The 11,968-nt window shown below is 35.9% G+C and overlaps 2 protein-coding genes across 2 annotated transcripts; one reads left to right on the forward strand and one right to left on the reverse strand.

Moving 5' to 3' along the window:
- Nucleotides 1-1,411: 1,411 nt before the first annotated feature.
- On the reverse strand, nt 1,412-4,362 carry LOC143560501 (putative kinase-like protein TMKL1). The gene is made up of 2 exons (XM_077048791.1): nt 2,982-4,362; nt 1,412-2,052 (listed from the first exon to the last, which is right to left on the reverse strand). The coding sequence occupies exons 1-2, from the start codon at nt 4,339-4,341 to the stop codon at nt 1,412-1,414; spliced, it is 2,001 nt and encodes a 666-aa protein (XP_076904906.1). The 5' UTR covers nt 4,342-4,362.
- Nucleotides 4,363-7,868: 3,506 nt separating this feature from the next.
- LOC143560502 (26S proteasome regulatory subunit 4 homolog A) lies at nt 7,869-11,968 on the forward strand. The gene is made up of 6 exons (XM_077048793.1): nt 7,869-8,405; nt 9,276-9,521; nt 10,365-10,534; nt 10,649-10,865; nt 11,474-11,614; nt 11,701-11,968. Exons 1-6 carry the CDS (start codon nt 7,926-7,928, stop codon nt 11,782-11,784), a joined length of 1,338 nt encoding a protein of 445 aa, XP_076904908.1. The 5' UTR covers nt 7,869-7,925; the 3' UTR covers nt 11,785-11,968.

Raw genomic sequence — 11,968 nt, forward strand, 5'->3', positions numbered from 1 at the left:
GAAACTATCTTGATGATGTGGTCCTTTTACTCTTATTTTCAAGATGTGAACCCGTAACAACATTTAACCAATTATGGGTCAGGCCCACTCTCTAAGTTGTGTCCCGTAATGTCGATTTACAAGTAAGACATTGAAAATATACAAGCTAAAAAGAAAAAAAATCAAAAGTAAGAAACTTTTTAGGTAACCAATACAAGCGAATAAGTGTCACCACAAAACAAAAGGAAATAAACAAATATTAAAGGGTTTTCGATAAACTTGTTTGCAAGTGAAATTTTGCATTGTTATTGGAAACAAAAAAAACAGAAGCAGCCCAATCAGTAAGGAGTGAGAACTTGTGTCACGTGTGCCACGTGGAGTGGAGGGGCTATAATTAGGGGCGAATTGTGCCACGTGACGTCCAGTCAGCAAGGAGTGAGAATTTGTTTTTGGGGTGTAATGGTGTAGGGGCTACAAGTTGGGCCCACAGTATCTTTTTTATTATTTTCTTTTTATAATTAAACTAATTAAATAAAAACCAATTTATTTAAATAATTAAATAAAAATGCATTAAAATTAAAAAGGAATACAAAAAAAATACATCACTAAAAATATAAAAAAAAACATATAGCTCGGTTGGCGTACATGTTTAGGTTCGGTCGGGAAATTGAAACGGATAGCTCGGTTGGTTTAGGTTCATCGAGTTCCATTGTAAGTTCACGTTCGGTTGGTTTTGCGAACCATGGTGTTGACCGAAAGGAGGAAATGGTTGGTTCGGGTTGTTTCTAGTATTCATTTTGCATATACATATATATACACACACAACATATATGCATATACATACACATATACATATATCACACACACAACATATATACATATACATATACATATACATATACATATACATATACATATACATATACATATACATATACACACACACAACATATATACATATACATATATATACAATAGTAATATAATAATAATAATAATATATAATATAATAATAATATTCTTCATCTTCTCTCCGGGCGATAAAAGAACTCCGCCTCCGCCCCAAATCGCCTGGGGGACGGTGTTCTAGCTCCTTCGCGCCTCAAAATCGCCCGAACCGGCGCCCAGTACAGTTACAATATAGAATTAAAGAGTGAGAATGCATAAACAACTTTACCTTTTGTTTTAACTGTTATACTTGTTTACAAACTCATTTAATTATAAAAAAACTATGCCAAAACCATGAACAACTCAAACATAATAATCAAAGACGGCCCAAAACTAATAATTCTTAACATTCCAGATACGAAAAATACAATATAATGCTTCTTTTAATCATACTATATAGAAAGCTATCTTGATGCATACTGCAAACTAAAAGTATCCGGTAAAACAAAATCCAACCCAACCCGAACTGACTCGAACCAAATAATCAAAAAGGTGCATCCCTTCCACTTCTTGTTTCAGCCGGGCTATACAAAGCCGACCGGTTCCTCGGTCTATTCTCCTCGAGCTGCTTCACAACTTCATCCATCGACGGTCTAACTGATGCAACCGGTGCACAACAACCCATGGCTAACTTCAATGCCTGAACCACTCCGTCTTCCATTGGGCTCCGAATCCCTTTTAACACATCAAGATCAAAAACCTCCATTGTTGTTTCCTCCAAAACCGCCACTTTCACAACAGCTGGTAAATCAACAAACCCGTCACGAGTACCCGGTTTTCCTGGGCTTTTCCCTAATAATATCTCTAATAATAGTATCCCGAACGCGTACACGTCGGTTCTTGAATTGCAGTTTTTCATCTTTTGAAGCTCGGGGGCTTTGTAGCCGTCGGTTTTTGCGGATGCGATGATTTCATCGTCTACTGCAGGGATCATGAGCTTGTAGAGACCGAAGTCTGTGAGCCGGGCCACGAAGAAGTCGTCTACCAGAACGTTTCTTGATCGCACGTTGCCGTGAGTGATGGGTGTGTCGATGCTTGAATGGAGATGGGCTAGTCCTTTGGCTTTGGCTAAAGCGATTTTGTGGCGGCAGGCCCAGTTCAGCACGGGCTTCCCAGGCTGCGGCTCTGAAGAAAACAAATCACATTTTATTAATCGGCTGCAAAACGGGGTCAAGCTGACATGAAAACTTTCGATTCAAAATTTTATGAATTTGTAAGAATTAATTAGTGCATGGTGTGTCAAACATGATTACAAAAACTATGTTAACTAATTACGAAAACACGATGTATAAATGTGCAAATTTAGGTGATATCTATTCATAATGGGTCAAACATATAAAAGGAAAAATGAACTGTTAGTATGATGGTTAGAAACTTCATTCACTTATATGGTTGTATCAAGCATTAGCTAATAACTAGTATTAACACCACAAAATGCATAGCCAAAAAAAGATAGCATGTGGCCACCAAACAACTAATCAACAACGAGCATCCAAATATCCAATATGCATATATTCATACCATGATGCACATTATGCAACGTAAAATCGTTATATAGTACATTATGTAACCATATATCACATGTAGTAAAGCAAGTTTGTAAATGTTATGCATATATATTGGGGCTTGTTACACAAAAGTGTAAGTTTACTTTCATATTTGCGTTTATAAATGCCAGAAACGCTTATAGGCGTATTTTCATTTTTTATACCATTATATGTGGGTAACCATTTGTAAGACTATAACAGGTAAAACGGTGACATGACACCACATAGAGTAATGTCACCATTTTACCTATTAGCATTTTACCTGTTAACAAAAGGTTACCCGCATATAATGGTAAAAAATGAAAATATGGAAAAGAAACAACTTTTCTTACATTCATAAACGGAAATACGAAAGTAAAGTTACATTATACTTTATAGAAGGTTACATAGATGCAATGCTAAAAGAATGAACTCAAAGATAAGAACACATTATTAAGGTTATATGATGCATGATCTCAACATTAATCAATAATAATTCATTCACTTGTATGAGTTAAAGGATATTACCATGTAAAAGCTCATGTAGAGTTTTGTTCTTGAGATAATCATAAATCAACAACTTCTCCCCTCTCTTCCCTTGATAAAACGCCCTTAACGGAATCAAACTTTCATGTCGAATCCTTCCCAACTGTTTAATAATCGGAAAACAAAACCCGACATCTTTACAACTTCCTTCCCTCAACAACCTCAATGCGATAGCCCCCCCATCCGCTAGTTTCACTTTATAAATCGTCCCATAACTCGTCTTCTCCATAACCTGACCGGTAGCATTCAACACATCTTCCAAAGTCAAATGTTCACCACCCTGAAACAATATCAACTTCCCTTCACCACCACCACCGTTATCATCTTCTTCACCGTTCTCATCAAACCCGTCGTCCTCTTCGTCAAAATGCTTCTTCTTTTTCCCTTGCGAGTAACCAATCAACAACGAAGCGGAAACTACGACCCCCATCATCAAACTAATCACAATCCCCGCAACCGCACCCGAACTCAACCCACCCGACCTTCCCCCACATCCACCCAACGGCGGCCCGCATAAATTCACATTCCCTTCAAACGACTCTGCCCCGAACTTCGACAAATCCGGTAACACCCCACTAAAATTATTATAAGAAAGATTCAATTTTTCCAAATTCAATCTATTCAATTCATCAGGTACTTCACCAGTCAAGTTATTATTACTAACATCAACTTCTCTAAGCGCCTTAAAACCGGTAAAAAACCGAGGAAAATTACCAGAAAACTGACCAAAGTCAAAATACAACAAATTCCCACAACTAGCATTTGGTAAAACCGGTTCGGGTATTGACCCGGATAACAAATTCCCATGAACCCGAATAGAAATCAACCGATCACAAAGATTCCAAACCGACGCCGGAACCGACCCGGTTAATAAATTGTTACCCAAATCAATATCCGATAACGAAGAGCTGTACTCGATTTCAAGCGGGATGGGTCCAGATAAAAAATTAACCGCCAAGTACAAGCTTTGAAGAGTCGAAAACTCTCCAAGCTCCGGCGGGAGTGTGACGGAGAGATTCGCCGACGGGAGCTGGAGCGAGAGGAGGTGGAGAGATGGGTCTTTGGCTAGGGTTAGGTTGGACCACTGTGGTGATGAAATGTCCGTACAGGTTAACGGAGATCCGTTAGTGTACGTCCATTTCAAACCCCTCCATTGGCAGAGGGGTACGGATGTGTTCCATGTTTCGAGTAAAAGGTTTTTAGTATTCCCGGTTTGGCCACCGAGTGCCGGTTTGATTCGGGTTAGAAGCAAATCGACGTCGGTGGAAACCGGGAATGTATTTAATGGAAACATGGAACAACAGAGGAAGAATAATAAGAAGAATGTGGAAGTTGCTGCCATGGTATGGTGGTGGGTGAATGAAGGTTGGGAGTGAGAGTGTGGGAATATGTGGAGGGAAAGAGAAAGGAGTGGTAGTGATTTTGTTCCCACTTTAACGTATTTGAAAATGTTAATATTATAATAAGTAATGATATGATAATATTATGGTGCTTTAAGTGTGGGCCGTTGGATGGTGATCGGATGGTAGGAAAGTAGGAGGATTGTTTGGGGAATCATAATAAAGGATGTGTATTTGTGTAAGATTTGTTGGATTCATGTCGTTTGACTTATTTACAACAATCCATGGTTTTAGACAATAACCGTTTCAAACTTTATTAATGATTTTCACAACTTTTTTTAAATAAAGTATGACGAAAATTTAATGTTAAAATTGAATGTTTATGAGCATTAATTGAAAAAGAAAGCAGTTTTGGTAATGTTAAAATGTATCATGTGAAGGCGCAGATTAAGTATGTGCGACCAGGAGACAGTAAAGCAGTATTTAAGGATTTCAGTTTAATATTATATAACGGCAATTCGCTAAAGATAGTTCGGTTTTTTTGTTATTAAATTTTAGCGTTGAATGTACATTATCAAGCATGACACGACACGTTGTTACATTAATTTTCGAAGGGATCTTATTATTTCCATGACTTTCTCTAATATGGTTATTTATAAGTTTCTTCTTAATAAAAGGGAGTCAAAAAAATTTTAAAAGTTTACTTTTTGAAAAAAAGACCAAAGATTACTTCCATTATAAATAATTTATAAAATGATCTAGAAGAAGGTATGCAATAGTGCCATTATCCTCATAAGTTGATGTTGATCTCATGGTCTTAGATCATGGTGTCAATTTTGAAAGGAGATGACAAAGAGATTTAAAAGAAGTATCATGCCACAGGAAATGTTCTATATGACCCACGTGTTTTGTGTGTATTGGTGGTGAATTAGATAAGAACTACACATTTAAGATTGTCTAGATGATGTTTTAGAAAGTCTTTATTTTAAAATGACCAAAAACAAAGTCTTGTATTCTTTGTGCCATCTACTCTTGAATTTACCATTTACTATATGATTATCACCATGTTTATAAGTGATGCATTACTTACTAATCCGCAGGGGCGCACCCACATAGTGTGGATCGGGGTCCCGGGACACCAATGTTTTTTAAAAATTTATTATAAGCGGTATATTAAATTTTTTGAGGACCCCATAAGATTTAATACTTGGAACCCATACTATTAATGTTGATGTGGTCTGGTGGAAAGTCCCTTGTTTTATCTTTGAAAGGTCATGGGTTCAAGTCTTACAAGGCTCAGTTTTTGGTTTTTTGTGTTAATTTTTAGTGTTAATCAATCATTTGATTGCTAATGTTGCAATGATAACTTTGGAAACATTCAAACACCTCTAAAATACATATCATTGTTTTCCACTTTATGCATGGTTTTCTTTAGAAACATTCAAACACTTTAAAATATCAGTTTTATTTTTCACTAGTTTAAGTTAATGGTTTTCAACACATGCTTATGAAAGGGTGGATCTAGGTTCTATCTCAAAAATGTTTAAGAAAGGGAAAACAAAGTGTTTATGTGTCAACCCGACCCATTTTGACCCGTTCAGGTAGTGATGATTGAAAAGAAAGTTTTATTATGATATTGTTTTTTATTATGTTCTTCGCCTCGACCCGACCTGAACAACGACCGACCCGAAAAATTTGAACACCGAAAATATGGGACCCCATTGGCAAAAAATCATGGGTCCGCCACTGCTAATCCGTATGTTATTTAGTACAATAATATTAACTTGTATTGGTATAATATTATCTACGTGAATTATATATAAGTGAAGAAACTTACAAATTAACCTAGTTGTTTATTACTAACACACACACACGTGTATGTGTATAGACGTAAATATGAAGAATGAACTGTGAGATGTTAAAGAAATGAAAGAAAATTCCAACATGAAATGTCTAATACATAATTATATATATAAATTATCCATGTCTTAACGTTTTATTCAGAAAAAAAAGGTTTAAGATTTATTTTTGCCGTTACGAACCCTACAAAGTACTTGAGATTTATTACGATTTAAGGGTTGTCTATGGTATCAATTACAACTAATTTTCTATAATAACTATCTTATGTATGAAAAAAATAGGGAGGAGCGTAATAATACAAGACAATGATAAAAAAATGTAGGGTTGGTGGGAATTTGGATAGAGATTACGAGATGATGGTGGTGTAATATGATGATTAGCTTTCACAAAGCATGCTAATCTTGTGCCATCATTGTGTTATAAATTACCCCCCAAAAAGAACCCTTCTACAAAAGTACATTATAAGTTATAGGTGGTGAGCACACTAAAGTTAAATTCAAACTACCATTTTTTTTTAACAAAAATTAAACTGATTTTTAAACCTTTTTATATCCATACATCATTTTATACATATATGATTAGCACAATCATACGAAAGAGAATTAAGTTTTAAAGAATCAGGTGTTCTTATACAATGAATTTTTTATATCATTCTCTAAATTTGAAAAATATCATCTCTTTTCATGCTAAAAACCTTATACACACACAAACACTAAATATTCTACGTGGGTGAAGGTATGAAGCCACCAGGTGCAGCATGTGGCTGGGAGAAACATGTATATGCACCGCGTTTTTATTACACACATGGTTAAAAAAATAAACATGTCATGTTGTGCGTATAAAAAACCACACAACAATATAAATAATCACAGAACATATACAAATGACAAAGCAACCTATATTATGCATAGGGGAAAGTTAAAATACAAAGGAAAATGAAAATGAAAAGTGTGAAAAGGATTTGTAGCCAACACCTCCATTTTGAAATGATAGACACCATACAACTAGACCATTAGGTTATATAAAAAAGTTATTTGATTTTTATTTTCTAAAATGTCGTAACTAGGTAAAACTTAAAAACCATAGGCTTTACCCATTTAGCCACTCACAAGGCACGTCCTTTTAGTTCGTTTATCATTTGTACACGTGGTGTCCCCGATCATCTCAACCATTGATTTGCGCTAATCAGTGGTTGAGATCACTGCTAAACTTGGTAAGACAAAAACACCTTGCATTTGTTCCTCATTTTAACAAGTCTTATGTATATTTAAGTTTATCTACTTTGGACTTATGTGTATTAATTTGACACCATATAATTGAGCTCAAGTTGAGTTTAGACTCGTTTAAAGTTTTCCTTCAAAATTATAAAAATAACTAAAAACTTATATAAATTATTTAATAAATAACAAGCGAGCCAAACCGAAATTAAAAAATCAACTCACGAGCCAAGCTCGAGATCTAGTAAACTTCTACCTTCCCTCAACTGTGAATCTGTGATGGGTTTTATAGGGCAAGCCTTAGAAGTACCAAGATAACATGGGCTAAACTTAGCAAGTTTCAGTCCATAATATAAGAATGGGCCTAACCATAACAAGCCCACAAACCCTCCGTATACAAAATTGAATCACACCATTATATGCTTTCTTGAACAGAAAGATAACCAATAACCACAACACCTTCAAAACCCCAATCTCAGATCCTAAATCAATCATCCAAATTCACAACCATGGGACAAGGAACACCCGGCGGCATGAACCGGCAAGGCCAGCCCGGCGACCGTAAAAACGACGGCGACAAGAAGGAGAAGAAGTTCGAGCCAGCCGCTCCACCGGCTCGCGTGGGCCGGAAGCAGCGAAAGCAGAAAGGACCAGAGGCAGCAGCCAGGCTACCAACCGTAACACCACACTCAAAGTGCAGGCTAAGGTTATTAAAACTCGAACGAATCAAAGACTACTTGTTAATGGAAGAAGAGTTTGTGGCGAATCAGGAGAGGTTGAAGCCACAGGAAGAGAAGACTGAAGAAGATAGGTCGAAGGTGGATGATCTACGTGGATCTCCGATGAGCGTTGGAAACCTTGAGGAGCTTATTGATGAGAATCATGCTATTGTTTCGTCATCTGTTGGACCGGAGTACTATGTTGGGATACTTTCGTTTGTTGATAAGGATCAGTTGGAGCCTGGATGTGCTATTCTGATGCATAATAAGGTGAATTAGTTAGTTGATTTGATTATGTTTGATGTTTTGGTTTACCTAGGGTTTGTTTCATATTGATGAATTGGTACTTTTGATGTTAGCCAGATTTAACTTAGGGTTTGAGTTGTTCAGAGTCAAATTAGCTTATGTTATTAGGTTGTGAGAAGTTTAATTTATTCTTTAGTTGTAATTAGACTGATGATGTAGGTTTTTAGCTTTGAATTATTATGTTTTCTTGTAAGATAAAAAATTATAGTTCAATCAGGGGGTCAGGGGTGTTTGGTTTAGCCTTTTAAGGTTAAGCTTATTAGCTTATATAGGCTAATTTGAAGAAGCTTGTTTGAAGATGGTTTTTTGGCTAATTTGAAGAAGCTTGCTTGAAGATGGTTTTTTGGCTTATTTGAAGAAGCTCATTTGTGTAAAGATATAAGCATAAGCCAAAAAATAAAAGCTAGGTCAAACACCCCCTTAATTTCACTAACTTATAACTTAACTTTTTGAAAAGTAATAAGTAATAAGGTGTTTGGGATTATTTTTGGTGTGAGAGAGAAAAGTAAATAAGTTACACTTTTGTAACTTATTGAAAAGTTATAAGGAGGTAAAATAAGGAATCCTAAACACCCCGTCGGTATGTAAAAGCTTAAAACCATCATATATTATTAGTTACACAAATATTAAGAATTTAAGATCAAACTTAGGGTTTGAGTTGAGTCTTAACATATGTATTTCAGTTACATGGATTTAGAGCTCAATTTTTTGTTTGATTGTTAATGGAGTTATGATATAGGTTTTTTTAAATAGTATGTGAAAGATTAAAGATTTTAAGCCATGATATATTGTTATTTACATGAATGTGTTAACTGTTAATCATTATATTTTCAGGTTCTTTCTGTTGTTGGACTTCTTCAAGACGATGTGGATCCGATGGTGTCTGTGATGAAGGTTGAGAAGGCTCCTCTAGAGTCTTATGCTGATATTGGCGGGCTTGATGCACAGATACAAGAAATCAAAGAGGCAGTTGAGCTTCCTTTAACTCATCCCGAGTTATATGAAGACATTGGTATCAAGCCTCCAAAGGGAGTTATACTCTATGGTGAACCGGGAACAGGCAAAACATTGCTTGCAAAGGTATGCGTTGTTAACTTCTTTTCATGATTCTGTTAATGGTCTTTAAGGGTGTAAACAAGCTGAGCCTAAACTCGACTAGCAGCTTGCTTGACTTACAAGAGGTCAAATTTGAGCACATCACGTTTCGAGCCCTTTTCAACATTTTTTTCTCTCTCTAAAGCCTAAGTTCGGCTTGTGAGTTGTAACTTTCTTTAAGTTCGAGCTAGGCTTCTTTTCTAAACAACTTGAAGGATAGAATAATACAGGTAACATTAGCAACGTTAATGTAAAGCATCTTTAACGTTCAAAAATATGTTGAGGGATTTTTATGACGGAATTGGTTTTTGGTGGTATTCACCTGATACATTTTTAATTATTTTTTTTATATTATTCAGTTATTTTTATCTTATCAAAATTTTATGTATAATAATTATTATTGTATAAAGATGTATATAATAGTTTGAATCATCATCATCATCATCATCGTACTCAGTATATCCCACCAATAGCAATGCTATGGTAGGGTCTGAGGAGGGTAAGATGTAGACAGCCTTACCTCTATCCCATAGGGATATAGAGACTGCTTCCGGTGAGACCCCCGGCTCGATAGTAGTTTTGCATCAAGCCTTGGACATAAGGCACATAGCACTCAATCATCGGGACACCGGCTGATTGGTGCATGTGCCCTTGTCTTTCGGCTATCAATAACAGGCTATGCTCAGGCTTCGGCTTGTTTATAAGATATGCTTATTTTAAGGCTCGAGCTTGTTAGCTCATGAGCCGGCTTGGTTCGTTTACACCCATGACTGTGTTGTTTGCTCAATTGAGTCACAATATATTTAAGGAATCTTGTTTATTATTCAGGCAGTGGCAAATTCCACATCAGCAACGTTCTTACGTGTTGTTGGTAGTGAGTTGATTCAAAAGTACCTCGGGGATGGTCCTAAGTTGGTGAGAGAACTCTTTAGAGTAGCTGATGATTTGTCTCCATCAATTGTCTTCATTGATGAAATTGATGCAGTTGGTACAAAGAGGTATATTTATGGCTAAATCGCACCATTGGTTAATTGTTCAGCCTGGTTATGGCTTAACCCTACCATTGGTTAAAATGTTCACTTCAGTTAATTCAATTTGGCTTTTTGGTGCAGATATGATGCACATTCTGGTGGTGAACGTGAAATTCAGAGGACTATGTTGGAATTGCTGAATCAGCTAGACGGTTTTGATTCGAGAGGTGACGTTAAAGTGATACTTGCGACTAATAAGATTGAAAGTCTTGATCCGGCTCTGCTTCGACCGGGTCGTATAGATAGGAAGATTGAGTTTCCGCTTCCTGACATTAAAACTAGAAGGCGTATATTCCAGGTATAGTATCTTGATTTTGTAATTTTGGTCAGCTGGTGCCGGTTCGGTAAGTTATACTTTAATTTGAATACAACTTCGTTTTCAATAAAGTTTATATCAGGATGTTGAAAAAATAGTTTAAATATAACTGTGTACTTGGATTTTTTAAAACGTATCTAATGCAAGTTATTGGAGAAGAAATAAATTCAATGAAAATATTATCAAAATGGGAAGCCAAACCATGAAAATGAATACCATTGTTGATATGCTGACCCGACAATGAAATATTATTTGAATTGGAAACAGAACCATAAAAACATTATATCGGCACATGCAGTGATGCTCGGTTTGTGTCGGTTTAGTTTGCTACAGTATCTGTACAGTTTGGTACTCGGTATACTTGACAATTAAAAAAAACTTTATTTTATTTCGTATGCAACTCCGTTTTCAATTAGATTTATATCAGAACGAAAAGAGAAAAAAGCCTAAATATAACTTGTGTATTTAGATTTTTAAGGTTAACAAACAGAATAACAACTACTATTCATAATGGTTACTAAATGTGTCTGCGTGTACACACACTAATATAAGTTAGAAGATAGTTTGTTAATGGATTCTTGTTGATTTAGATACACACATCGAGAATGACCCTAGCTGATGATGTGAACTTGGAAGAGTTTGTTATGACTAAAGACGAGTTCTCTGGCGCTGATATCAAGGCTATTTGTACCGAGGCGGGGTTGCTTGCTTTGAGAGAACGCCGAATGAAGGTACTAAAAATGAATCAAATATTAATAAAAGGTTGATTTATCATTAATTTTAAGTTGCTTAGTTATTAATCATATGATTCCGATAGGTGACTCATGCGGATTTTAAGAAGGCGAAAGACAAGGTTATGTTCAAGAAGAAGGAAGGTGTACCGGAAGGCCTTTATATGTGAAAACACTTATTATATTTATGCTTATGCCCCTGGGCGGAGTCCGTTAAGATACTTTGTTTTGTATGCATAATTGTGTGTTTCTGTGACGTCTTTGACTATGTTGTTTTTCGGATAGAAGTTCCTTTTTTCCCAGGCTTTGTTAATTTCAAGTGATATATAACCAGTAATCTTTAAAGTTGGAATT

This window comes from Bidens hawaiensis, unplaced genomic scaffold (genome assembly GCF_021521415.1).
Source record: "Bidens hawaiensis isolate Kalapana, Puna unplaced genomic scaffold, B.hawaiensis_p1.1 tig00020342_1, whole genome shotgun sequence".
Classification (NCBI taxonomy): domain Eukaryota; kingdom Viridiplantae; phylum Streptophyta; class Magnoliopsida; order Asterales; family Asteraceae; genus Bidens; species Bidens hawaiensis.